The 13,201-nt window shown below is 53.7% G+C and overlaps 1 protein-coding gene across 1 annotated transcript in view; it reads left to right on the forward strand.

Annotated features, from left to right (window-relative positions):
* Positions 1-1,553: 1,553 nt before the first annotated feature.
* USP7 (ubiquitin specific peptidase 7) overlaps positions 1,554-13,201 on the forward strand; it is a 66,571-nt gene continuing 54,923 nt past the window's right edge. The window contains 1 exon segment of the mRNA XM_045461942.1: positions 1,554-1,691. Coding sequence (XP_045317898.1) covers positions 1,610-1,691 — 82 coding nt within the window. The 5' untranslated portion in view covers positions 1,554-1,609.

A 13,201-nucleotide genomic window follows, 5' to 3' on the forward strand; every position in this document is an offset into this window, starting at 1 on the left:
TGAACAAAACGTTCTTTTGTGGGTGGGGAGATGGGATCCTAACTAAACTGGAGAAAAATGCAGAGAAAGGAAATACGGAGATGGAAAGTGGGGTGGGAATCACAACTTCCTGCCCATTTTAGGGGGCAGAATTACATTCTCCTTTGAGACGGTCCCTTAGATGGGGACAGATGTACAGAGATGTATGTCCTTTTTGCCTATTTATTCACCTGCGCTGCCTCGGTTACCATAAAAAAGCTGAGACGCTACTCACCAGTCTGTGCTGATTTGAGGGGAACAGGTTAAATGCCACACGAAGAGCTTTTGGGGTCAGTTCTGAGGGACTTAACTTTTCTGGTTTGGACTACAATGAGAAAATAAGTTTTCCCACGTAGGGTATTGGGCACGTACAACACAGCTCGGTTAAGGGTGGAGAGTAATCCTACTACTACTACTGACCACAGGCACTGGTGGTACGCGTCGCCCCCGGCTCTGTCCCAGACCCTGTTCTAAGCAGCCTGGTCAGCTACACGCCCAAGGTCACACGGCCGCGCCGAGGGCCCCAGGGTATGGGGAGGAAGGGGGGTAAGGCCCCTGCGCTGGGCCGGGCTCGGGGCTCTCACCCTCCAGGGTCGGGGTGCCGGGGGGCCCGCACCGGCGCGTCCCGGGACTCAGGGGCAGGCACCCGGGGCCGGGCGGCGCTGGGGGCGTGGGAGGCACGGGGGGCGCGGTGAGACGCGGGCTGGTGCGGGAGCGGGAGCCGGAGCCGGAGCCGGAGCCGCAGCCGCAGCCGGCGGGCGGGCCGAGGCGGCTGCGGCGGCAGCGGCGGGCGGGCCGCTCTCTGCTCCGCCTCCCCTGCTCCGCCCTCCGCTCCCGCTCCGCCCTCCTGCTCGGCGCCCTCCCGCCCGCCCGCTCCCTGCGCCGCCCGCCCGCTCTCCGCTCGCTCGCTCGCTCGCTCTCGGGCCCCCCATGCGGATGTGACATTTCACGCCGCCGCCATTTTGAGAGCGAGCCGAGCCGAGCCGCCGGGCGCCGCGTCCGCTGCCGGAGCCCCGACGACGACGCCGAGGAGGCGGAGGCCGCAGCGCCCCGAGCGCGGCCGGCCAGTCGCCCGCCCGCGCCGCCGCCGCTCCCGCCGGCCCCAGGCCCCGCAGGCCCGCCGCGGCCGGCCAGGCCTCCCGCCCGCCGCGCCCGGCCCGAGGCGGGGCTGACTCCGCGGCCCCCGCCCGGCCGCCCTCCGCCCCCGGCCGGCCCGCGGCCCCGCAGCCCCGGCCCCGGCCCCGGCGGCGGGAGGCGGGCCCCGCGGCGGCGGCGGCGGCGGCGGCGGCCGCAGCGAGCGACGAGGCCGCCCGGCCCGGCCCGCCGGCCGCCCGCCCGCCTCGGCGCCGAGATTGGGCGAATCGCGAGCAAGTACGTGCGCGTCTCCCTGCCGCCGCCGCCGCCGCCGCCGCCGCCCGCCGCGGGCCGCCCCGGGGCCGCCGCCGCCGCCGACGACGCGCGGGAGGAGGAGGAGGAGGCCGCCCCGCCGCCGCCGCCGCCGCCGCCGCCCCGGCTCGCCGCCGCCGCCGCCCGCCCGCCGGGCCCGCAGCCCGGGCTCCCGGCCGCAGGCGAGGCCCAGGCCGCGGCCGACATGAACCACCAGCAGCAGCAGCAGCAGCAGCAGAAAGCGGGCGAGCAGCAGCTGAGCGAGCCCGAGGACATGGAGATGGAAGGTGAGGCCCGCGGACCGGCCGCGGCGGGGCCGGGGGGCGCCTTCCATTGTGGCCGGGGGGAGCCGCGGGAGCCACGCGAGGGGCTCGCCATCTTTAAGCAGGCCCCGGCGGCCGCGGGCCTGGGCCTGGGCCGGGCCGGGCGAGGCTGCACCGTCATGCCGGGCCCGCGCGCGCTGGGGGCGGCCGGCGGCCCCCTGCCCGGCTCATTGTCCGGGGCGCCTTCCGGCACAAAGCGCCCGGATCCCGGGCTTGTGAATGAGGGCGCCCTGGCCGCCCGAGGGACGCAGGCGTGCTCCGGGCTGCTGGCGGCCGTCGGGTCGGGAGCCGGGCTCCGGGGGGGGGGGGGGGGGGGAGGGGGAGGTGGGGTGTGGGTGGGGGCGGGCCGTGCCCCGTGGCGGGCGTCCCCGGGATCTGCCTCGCCTGGCCCGGTTCCGGCCGGCGAGCTTGGGGACGCCCTCAGTGGACGCGGGGCTCGCCCGCACCTGCTCGCGTGCGCTCCCCCGGAGCGCCCACCAGGGCTGCGAGGCGTTCCCCCGGATCCCTTTAAAACGGCAATTCCTAGCGTTGGACTTCATTTTGGAGCAACACCTGCAAGGAAGGCACATGTTCTCCGCCTTGGGACTGGCCCCGAGTTCTGAGCCGGACGCTCTCTGTTTCTACTTACCTGTTTGGGCGGGGGGCGGGGAGGGGAGAGTTGGGTTACCCGACTGTGTGCGGTGCAGTCAGCATCCGGCCAGGTGTGTGTTTGCAACTGCGCGAGAGCCCCGCCGCACATGGCTACCTACAGCCGAATCAATCCTGACTCCAAAAGTAACTTAATTTTCTGCCCTTCTGGCAGCAGTTTTCTCAGGTACTTCCAGATACGGGGTCTTGGTTATAAAGGTTTGATGTCAAGAGTCTTTGGTTTACATATTTCTGGCCAAGTTGGCCACTGGAAGGCATCTTTTAGTTCTCGTGGCCCCAAGTGTTTAAAAGAGCAAAGTCAAAGTAGTCTGGAAAAACAGCTTTTTTACCTGCCTTGAGGGGTCAGACCGGCAGGAGCCAAAAAAGGGGGTAGCTAAGTGAACTGGGCACTGAATGTTCTTAGTTTGCTTTTAGCCAGCGATCTCGGGTTGCATAAATGAATGGAACCTTGCTCAGGAAGCTGAGGCAAAGGACCACATTTGTCCTGTCGGGTGGCTACACGTGTGGGGCACTGCCTGCCACCCTGGTTGGTGGGAACACTTAACCATGACTGGTATTCCCCTGTGAATGACGTACTGCCAGTAATTGGATGTTCACTGAAAAAAATGGCTTTCCAGATTGCAAAAGGCAAAGTGGTGGAAATGCCTGCAGAAAGCACTTCCCAGTGGTACTTAACAATGGGCAGTCGTGGGGGACAGGAGAGCAGAGTCCGCGCCAAGGACCGGGCTATGTATTTCCTTTGGCTTCAGGAAGGCAGTAGCTTGACGAAGCTTTTGGCATGTGTGATTAAACCAGCTAGTTGCAGGAATATGTTGCTGAGACAATTTTGGGTATTCCTTTTATGCCACATAACCAAACAGGTTGCTTTTCAGTCCCTCCCCCCCCCTTTTTTTTTTTTTGAATAAGCGCTCCATCAAGACAAAATTCCAACAGTGCTGGCATACTGATTTCCCCTATATGTCGTTTTACCACTTTTCCAAGTGTTTTAAAATAGTAGTGAGAAGCAATAAAGATGGACATCACTGAAGGACCAATTTCTGATACAGAACTGTCTTTGGGGAAATCGTCATGCCCCCGAGTTCTGCGGACTTTTCTGTAAGATTGGAGAGTGTTGAAGGGTAGTGGAAGAATTTTCAGAAATCCACAGTTCCAAGAAATCCACACACTCCATGCTTGCAAGATGACTTCCTTTTCTCATGGAGTTTTATTTTCATATCAAAGTTTGTATTGGAAAGGTCACTCCTAAAATCATTAATCTGCGAATTTACTGGAATCTCAAAATTGGAGGGGAAGGTTGCGGTTATTAATGCTGATTTCTAAAACTTAAGAAAACTTGTTTCTTTTGAGTGGACCTCTGTCCCAAATTCATTTTCCCGCCGATACCTTGCCTCTGTAGGACTTGGGATTGTCAATTCCCTGTGAGCACCCACAGGTGTGTGGTTCACAAAGCTGCCTATCAGCCTTTATTAAGCTTCCCACTCCTGAAATGTGCTGGCTTTAAATATTGTAGTTTAGGATCAGGAAGAGGGGAAGAATCCTTCCTACTAAAAAGCCAGCAGGGTGGGATTTAGTGACAATCAACTCCATTTGGCTTCACGTGCCAGGTTATGCTAGTGCCTTGAACCTGCCCTGAGTCCAATAGAACTGGCAGCTGGTAGCAGTTAGGGTTCTGATCAGCCTGAGGAAGGGAAGGCTTTGTCAGTGAGGAGCATCCTACCTGCCCCTCCTGGGCAGGGCCGTTTCGGAGGAGCTTGGGAGACTGGTTAGGTCGGTTGTTCTTTCCTATCAGTAGGTCAGTGTTAGTTTGCTCTCCTTCTCACTCCATTTCTCTGGGATTGCATTTGCTTTTGACGGAACTTTGCTCGGTCCTTGCGTATCTGCTGTAGAGTAACAATGCTCACGCTTTGTTATTTTAAAAATGATTTGTTCTGAGCAATTGCGAAAGTTACAAAGGGTGAAGGGCAGAGAGGGAAGAGACGAGGGACAGGACGGCAGTTCATGGGGTCGGACTCCATGCCTCCTCTAGGTCCCGAAGCAGTTGATCACACGTTTCAAGTGGGGAGGCACACGCGGTGGTGGTGGTGGTGTTATTCGGTCTGGCCAGGAAGGAATTCACTTAGCAGTTTATTCCTTGTCTAACTCAGAGGAGGTGCGGGCCGAGGGGCTGAAGGAGTGACTTGTGCAGGCCTCTGCCCTCTGAGTACTTGGAGCGGTGATCATCTGGTCAGTGCTGTGCCCTGTCCAGTCAACAGGAAGTTTTCCCAAGGCCCTTGCTTCTGCTGCATAGACGGGCCAGCACAAATGTAAATACCCTGATGTTTGTTCCTTGCTTCTTCGGCCCCTGTGAGCAATCTCCGTTGCAGAGTGTGATCTCTTAGACTGTTGGGGACAGTTTTGTTTGACCTCGGTACAACACTCAGACCACTGCCGTTGGGACACCAAGCTGGGAGCAAATCAATGAGTCATCTGCAGTTTGCAAAGAATTGATCATTGACTTTTGTGTTTTTGGTTGGGAAGAGGCAGCACTGGTGGATTTCTTTTTCTTTCAAACTTTCGTGGGGAGGTGGAGTTTCGAGTTACCCTTGTGCTAAGGCAGGTTTGGGAGTGAAAGGGAGTTTCCTTGCACACACGCACCCAGATGAACCAAACTGGGCACATTTTATTCTAAAACGCAAGTTGCCTTTTCAGATAGCCCTGTAACAAGACAAAAATCACGGGAATCCCTATTTTTCTCTCGCGTTAGCCTTGGTTGGTAAAAGAACTGCGAAGCTACAAGATGAAAGTCAACTTAGAGAACCCAGAAGAAATACAGAAAAAAATTAGGCCAAACCTGGAAATGTCTGACTCTGAGCCTGGCAGGTTTTGGTAGGATTGGAAGTTACTCCCCACAGGCATCAACACTCTCGATTTTCTCAGGCTGCTGATTTTGATGATCTGGGAACAAATAAAAGATTGCTAACAGCAAATATGGGAAGAAAGTGAGTACCTTCCTCCCTGATTTTTATTTTTTTGCAGTCAGCTTGGTGGAAAGGGAGAAAGGGGCCACTGAGTTCCAGCTCCTCGTGGTGCGGCAGTATGGTGGCTTGAGCACAGGCTTTGGGCCAGGTCTGAGTTTGAGTGTGGACTTTGCCATTTAATTGTGTGACAAGAGCACAAAGCTCTTGTAAAGTACCGTGCAGAGAACTGGGAGTGTGGATGTTCAATTCGTGGGGTTCCTGGGACAGTGGAGCCTTGCACGGGAGGAAGCGATCGACTTAGGACCAGAGCATGGCATACACAGGTAGGGCAGATTGTGATTTTCCGTGGTATAGAGAAATGTCCTACGGTGATTATGTCCTAGTGTGGACTAGGAAGAAAACAGGACCAGCCTGAATCTAAGCAGCATTATGGAATTCTGGGCTTGAGATGCCTAAAGAGGTACTTAAGATTAATGGTGTAATATTTTAAGAAACATCTGTGGATGACAGAGGACATGAGTGGACTTGGGGCGCTGAGACACGGGCACTGAAGTGTGCTCAGCTCAGTAGCCCTGTGATAAAGAGTATTCCTGTTCTGGGAAAAGTTTTAGAGCATGTAATGATGATTTGAGGTTGAGAATCAGGTCACCCAGTCTCCACACTTCGGGAGTTGGCCTTGAATTCTTCTCTCTGGATCCCCACATCCTGTTACCAAGCCCTTTGGTTTCAGCCACCACCCTAAATGAGGCCCCTGTTGCCTCATGCTGGGACTTTGCAACAGCCTTCTTGCTGATGTCTGCTTCCATCCCTCCCGAACCTCACACGGCTCGTGCAGCTCTTTGAAAGTAGACTGCCCGCAGGACCGCTTGGCCCCTTCACCGCCCTGCTTTAGGGGGGCGCAGGTGTGCTGTATGTGGGGAGTCACACAGTCCCGTGTAGGCCATCAGCGTCCTCAGGATTGGCCTTGGCCTTCTTTGTGCTTTGGGGTCCGAACACACACAGGCTGGTGCTTCCTGGGGTGCAGCCCCGGCTTTGGGGCCTTGCATAGACACCGATGGCTTCTCTTGGGAATGCACACAGGATGGACACCCCAGGACAGTGGTTCAAAACCTGTTCCCATGCCACCTTCTCCCTAAACCTTTCTGGTTGCCACGGCTGTTTGGCTTGCACTGGAGTCCTGTAGACCGTGGTTGTCTCTCGCATACCCCTCTCTTCCTCAGTGTTGGGTTGTTAGTGTGGGAGGTGACCGTCTCCTGTTCTTTTTTTGTTGTTTTGTTGTTCAATGTACTTGTGGGGGATATTCATTCAGGAAAAAGCAATTCTAAGGCTAAACGGTACAACAGGAGGTGGCTGGCTGGCAAGGTGGTGTGTGAAAGAGAAAGCTGAAGCCATAAACTGATGTTGCTTTGATAGCTGCTAATTCAGTTTTATTGCTTTTAACGTAAGTTGCTTCAGATGGCATTTTTGATCCTTTTGGAAGGAGGAGCTCATTTCTGTTTTCCAGACCAGGGTGTTGACGGGTCTATATAAATTACTGACGGTTTCTTCTGAGTATTTTAAAATTTGGTTTTGTTACTCTTCTGGTTTTTTGGATGAGTAGTATGTAGCCTGAGTCTTTTTGTTTGATTTCCAAGGCAAAGGGATCTTACTCTGGAGACAAAGAGTTGTAACGAGGCACTTCTTGACACGTACCGTGACAGAGTTGACTGTTCAATGTCACCTGCTTCGTGAACTTGTCCTGAACTTACTTGGACTTAAGAAAGTTGGAGGAAGCAGGATTTTAAGTGTCACGCGTAGGCAGGAAAGTCAGTTATGCCATTTTTCTAGTAAGTTAACACATGCCTTGGCTAATGAGAAGTCAGACGTGTTGAAATTCTCTTGAAGAGAAGCAGGCCTACTTCTGAGGGTTGGTGAATTAGAACTTGGAAGTTGGGAATGGGGGTAATGAGAGAGTCAGGAAATACACGGACCTGGGCAAGAGCTGAATGCTTCCAGAACATGGGGACGACAGGGCTAAGTGGGAGTCGAGCAGGAGACGGGGGAGGGAGAGCTCGAGGGCTGCACCCTGAGAAGTGGTGGCACGGCATGTTGTTGGGGTGGCAAGAGCTGGGGTTGGAAGGCCTCCGGGGGTAACAGGGAGCACGGTGCTCCTCGCCCCGCCCGGTGGGCCCTCCCTGGCCCCTGTGCTGCTTGTCGCCAGCCTGAAGGTGTGGAGACTGCGCAGGTCACCGCTGCTAATGTGGACACACATGCCCAGGGGGGCCCGTGTCCTTTGGAAGAGAACAGGTTACCTGCCTGAGGGAGCTCTAGTCCACCGTTTGCCACGTGAGTGGTCAGTCTGAGTCTCAGGGTGGCGGCCGATCCTTTTTTTTTTTGGTGAGGTGTGGGGGAGAAGGTCATTGAGAGTCTGAAAGCTGGGGAGGAGGAGGTTCCCTTGTGTGACCACAGCGGTTCTGTGTGATTCTCCTGCCTGGCATAGAATATTCAAAGCCTAGGTCCTCCGGTTTTGATTCCGTGCCAGTGACTAAATTGGTTTTCCTGACATCCTGATACTGGTAGGACTCTTGTATCGTGTGCCAGCCCTCAGCATATCCACCTGGGGAAGGCCTTGCTCTCACAATAAGTTGCTAAACTGGCCTCTGGTATGAGTTTACGAGAGTGGCCTGTCTTGTAGAGTGTGATACGCTCCAGGGCGTAGCCACAGGTGTCTGGGTGGAACTAAAACTTCTCTTGGCCACCCCTCCTGCCACCCGATTCATAGTACTTTCAGAAGGAGTTGATGGGGGATTTTCCGAGGGAGACCCTGTCCAGTGGCTCTAATGTGTTGGCTGAGCAAACCCCATCACTGCGGGGTCCCTTATAAAAGGTCTTATGGGCCCCGTACCTGGAGTTGGAAGTATGTTTCATCAATGCGACTTTCGGGAATAGGTTCTGTTTCAAGGCTCTTAATTGACCCTGTGCAGTGGCTGTCTTAAAACGAGTGCGTGTAACAGTTCTTAACTGTCGGTGTGGTTATGCAGCCTAGCTTCTCTTAGTGTTGGGTGGGTGATTTTGAAGTGCCTGCTTCTTGCATTCGGTGGTTTAGATCGCCGTGGAGGAGACATTATTCAGTCATAGAAACTGTATGTGAAGTGGTTAAAAACATTCCTCAGTCCATAGTGCTGTTTTGTCTCCATCATAGACATTTACAAGAATTGTCCTCAAAGATTCTCAGCCTTTCTCTCTTCTTTGCTGAGTGTGTAAGGATTAAGAGGATGCACAAATCGGGTGGAAAAGCCTGACTCGCACAATGCCCTCAGAAGCAGCTGGTGGGGGCGTGGGTTGCTGTGGCCCCTTTGTGAGCCCCAGCCTTTGGGCTGACTCTCCCACTCGAGACTGGGAGCGGTAGTGGCTGAGGGGTCGCTTGTCCTGGGTTGGACTAGAGTGGGGTGCTGTCCTAGCCAGGATTCCTCATTTCTCCGAAGCACTCCAGGTCTCCTGCCGGTTCTGATGAGAACAAACTGAGATCACGTTCCTTCTTAGGCCCATCTTTCTCCAGAAATCCACTTGTTTTCATATGGGGGGGAGGAGGAAATGCCACATGGGTATAAGGACCCGTGCAGTGCATTACAGTGGCCACCAGCCCTGCGATTTTAGGTTTAAAATAAAATTGGGGCGCCTGGTTGGTACATTTGATGGAGCATGCAACTCTTGATCTGGGGGTCATGAGTTCTAGCCCCACGTTGGGTGTAGAGTTTACATTAAAAAGATTAGGGGCACCTGGGTGGCTCAGTTGGTTGACTGACTTTGCCTCAGGTCATGATCTCGAAGTTTGTGGTTTCGAGCCCCCCATCAGACTCTACTGATAGCGTGGAGCCTGGAGCCTGGAGCCTGCTTTGGATTCTGTGTCTCCCTCTCTCTCTGCCCCTCCTCCACTCGTGCTCTGCCTCTCTCAAAAATAAATATTAAAAAATTAAAAAAATTTAAATTAATCCTATTCCTTAACTGACTTGCCATATTAAAAAATGTTTTTACTGGCCACATTTCAAGTGATGAATAACCACACGTGGCTGGTGGCCACCATATTGGATAGTGCAGGTACAGGGTACTTCTGGCAACGGCAGAAAGTGTTAGTGGCCAGTGCTGGCCTAAATGATCTGGTTGGATCCTTGGCTGGTGGTGTTTCTGGAAGCATTGGTATCACATTGAATGTTGGGACACTTGCAGTGTGTTCTGGGAGAGCTCAGTTAAAATGAATAAAATAGTTCTTGGGCAAACCCTATAGAGCTAGCTTCTCCAGTTATTTGTGGTGAAGAACCAGGTTTTTTCTTTAATTTCTAGTCCACTGTGGACATTCTGGACTGTATTTTGTAGAAATACAGTGCCAACAAACGATGTAAGTGAAATACAAGTAAACCTACAAAATACAAGCCCAAGTTTTTTATTAATTCAACAAATGTACAGTTAACTGTTGAAATCATTGATTAGAACAAACATACATCCTAAGAAAGAAAATTACAGAAACCGTTTATGTTCATGGAAAGTGTGTGTCTAGACCATGAGTATAGAGAGACCCTATTACACTGGTAACTGCCGTTCGGTCCGCTCTGGTAACCAAACCCGACTTTGTGTGAAGTCGCAACCCCCACATCGAGAGCCTCCATGTGTAGTTCTCAAAGTAACAGATGATCTCGCTTCTGCTGCTCATGGGGGCTGATGTTTATCCCCAGTGTTTCTTTGTTTTGCTAATACTCCTGCGAATTCAGTGCTAGAGAGGTACACCGAGAATGGGGGAGATTTTTAAAGTGATTTTCTAGAATTTCTCTGTGGACAGCTTCAGCTGTATCTTATAAGCTCAGAGCTAAGTTCTCTTTTGTTCAAAGAAGTGGATTGCGGATCATATCTACTTTGGGGTTGCAGTTAACAAATGAACTCTGAAGTCTCGCAGGGTGTAATGCGGTCCACTGTGACAGGCCCGTGCTTGGGTGTTGCGGGAAAGTCACATCCCTGGAAAGTTCCTACATTCGATCTTCATTGTGGTTAGGTGCACAGAGGGGCACCTGTTCGCCGACCCTGTGCAGGGCTTCTCGTTTTTAGCCCTGTCCTCTTTGTCTTCTTGTCTGGCTTCCAGAGGGACCAGGAACGGAGGCTTGCATTCTCGCGGCAGCAGAGGTGATCTGTTGTGGTTCTCACAGAGCCTGGTTAGCGGGGCTCCTGTGTACCAGACATGTCCTGCCTACGGAGGGCCGGAGTTCAGGTGCCAGGTGCACATGTGCACGGGAGGGCCTCCGTGAAGGGCTCCGAAGGGGTGGTGGATAGGAGGTGGCCGTGCCACATAGTAGGGACGGGACTGGCTCCCCTGGGAAGGGTGAGTCAGCAGAGGCTTTCCTGAGGGGGGCACACGACCGGTTTTGAGAAGGGGGCGCTGCGCTGGAGTGGTCGGAGTCAGATGTCGAATAGCACAACAGGGTTGGTCGGATCGGGACCTGTGCATCTGTGTCCGTGGTTTAGGGTCTGTGGTAGGTGGAATAATGGCCCCCAGAGATGTCCTTGTCCTAATCCCCAGAGCCAGCAACTGTATTGCCTTACGTTGCAAAGGTAAGTGTTCCTAATGGGGAGAGTATCACCAGTGCTGCCCAGGTGAGCCTGGTGTAATCCTAAGGGTCCTGAGGTTGCCGTGTGGGTGGTGTGGGGTGGGAAGGCCTTGTTGGCTCTGAGGATGGGAAGGGGAGCCAAGGAATGGGGGAGGTCTCTAGAAGCTGGAAAAGGCAAGAAAATAGAGTTCTCGGGGTACCTGGGTGGCTCACTAGGTTAAGTGTCTGACTTCGGCCCAGGTCATGATCTCCCAGTCCGTGGGTTCAAGCCCCGCATCGAGCTCTTTGCTGACAGCTCAGAGCCTGGCGCCTGCTTCAGATTCTGTGTCTCCCTCTCTCTCTGCCCCTCTCACCCCTTCATGCTCTGTCTCTGAAAAATGAATAAACTTGAGGGAAGAAAGAGAAAGAAAATAGATTTCTCCTTTGGAGCCTGCAGAAGCTACACAGCCCTGCTGATACCTTGATTTCAGCCAAGGAGCCCAGTTTTCAGACTTTTAATCTCCAGAACAAAGAATAAGGGTGTGTTGTTGAGGCCAGTAAGTTTATAGTAATAAGTTCCAGCAGCCATCTGAAAGTCATAGTGGATCCGGGGAGGCGGGTGAGGAGCAGGTGTGTGCCCGATATTTGTAGCTGGCCTTGAACCTGTAGGGGGCTTTGGTGAAGCCCGATGAGTGCGAGGCTGCCCACCCTCACTGAGGACCCCTCAGTCTGTTCTGGGCCACGTGATGTGTGGGCTCTCCGAGATGGCTGTATCATCACCCCTGCTTCATAGCAAAGCAGAACAAGACACCGAATTACTCAGGGTCAGTAATGGGATTTGAACCCGTGCAGTCTGGCCTCACAGCCGTTGGTGATTCGTCAAACCCAGTAGACCCCATGGGTCGTAAAAGACGTGGTTACTGCTTCTTAGCTGAAACACCTCTGCTGCCTTCTCCCGCGTTCCTTCCCTCGCCAACCCTGAATGGTGTGCTGCAGTCGGTCTTCCTGGTTGAGCGTTTTTGTGTGGTTCACCACACGCTTTGAATATAGAAAGTAGCTCACTGCCAGAAGTGGTTGGGGTCACGTGTACAGATCAGCAAGTGGATGTGTGGGTCAAGAAGATACAGAGCAGGTGCTTTTAGGGCAGGTGCCTCCCTCCTTGCGAGAATAGAATTGAAGTAACTGAGTCAGGTATTCAGTAACTGTTACATACTGAGATCCCTAGCTGAAATGGATCATCCCTAAAGCAAACCATTTGGGACTCTGGGTATATGGAGAGATGAAAAGTTGAGAAGGTTTATTAGCAGGGGCTCAGGACGTAAACATACTGCATTTCAGAGTTTCTGATTCTGTGGAGCTGGGTACCAGAGCCCCAGATTCCTTTTCCTTTTTTTTGTTTAGTATTTTTTTGTTAAGTTAAAAAAAAATTTTTTTAATGCTTTTATTTATTTTTGAGACAGAGACAGAGCATGGGCGGGAAAGGGGCAGAGAGAGAGGGACACAGAATCCGAAGCAGGCTCCAGGCTCTGAGCTGTCAGCACAGAGCCCGACGCGGGGCTCGAACTCACGGACTGTGAGGTCATGACTTGAGCCGAAGTCAGACGCTCAACCCATTGAGCCCCCCAGGCGCCCCCCCTTTAATGTTTATTTTTGAGATAGTGCCAGCGGGGGGGGGGGGGGGGGGGAGGGGCAGAGAGAGGGAGAGAGGGAGACAGAGGGATCAGAAGAGGAGTCCACACTGACAGCAGCAAGCCCAATGTGGGGCTCAAACTCACAAACTGTGAGATGGTGACCTGAGCCGGTTGGACACTCAGTGGCTGAGCCACCCAGGCGTCCAGAGACCCAGATTCCTTAACAAGGTGGGTGCTGAAAGAAACGGGGTGACCTAAGAGGCCATCCTCCTTGCCTCATAGCCACCACCTAGCCGTGTGGCATTGCTTTTATGGCATATATTGAATATTTTTGGGGGGTGGGCCCTCTTCCCCTGACAGGGAATGCGAAGGGAGAAAAAAAAAATAGACACACACACACACAGACACACACAAACAGTTTGTAGGCTTTGGGGAGCATGTTTAGTTTGGAAAGTGATTGTAGCAGTCAACGGCTATAGAATAGTTTTAAGAAACCCTAACATGGCTTGATGCTAGTCTTTGCATCTTGGACACAGCCGTGCGCTCTCACCAACCATAGGTGGGCGCTGGTGGTCCTCTTGGTGGCTGGCTCCGCTCCAGTGCTGTGGGGTGATGTGAAAAGCACGGTCTCTGCCCCTTTAAGTCTTCAGGACGATTCACTTGGTTGTTAATTACCTTGGCGTGTA

This window comes from Leopardus geoffroyi, chromosome E3 (genome assembly GCF_018350155.1).
Source record: "Leopardus geoffroyi isolate Oge1 chromosome E3, O.geoffroyi_Oge1_pat1.0, whole genome shotgun sequence".
In the NCBI taxonomy this organism is placed as follows: Eukaryota; Metazoa; Chordata; class Mammalia; order Carnivora; family Felidae; genus Leopardus; species Leopardus geoffroyi.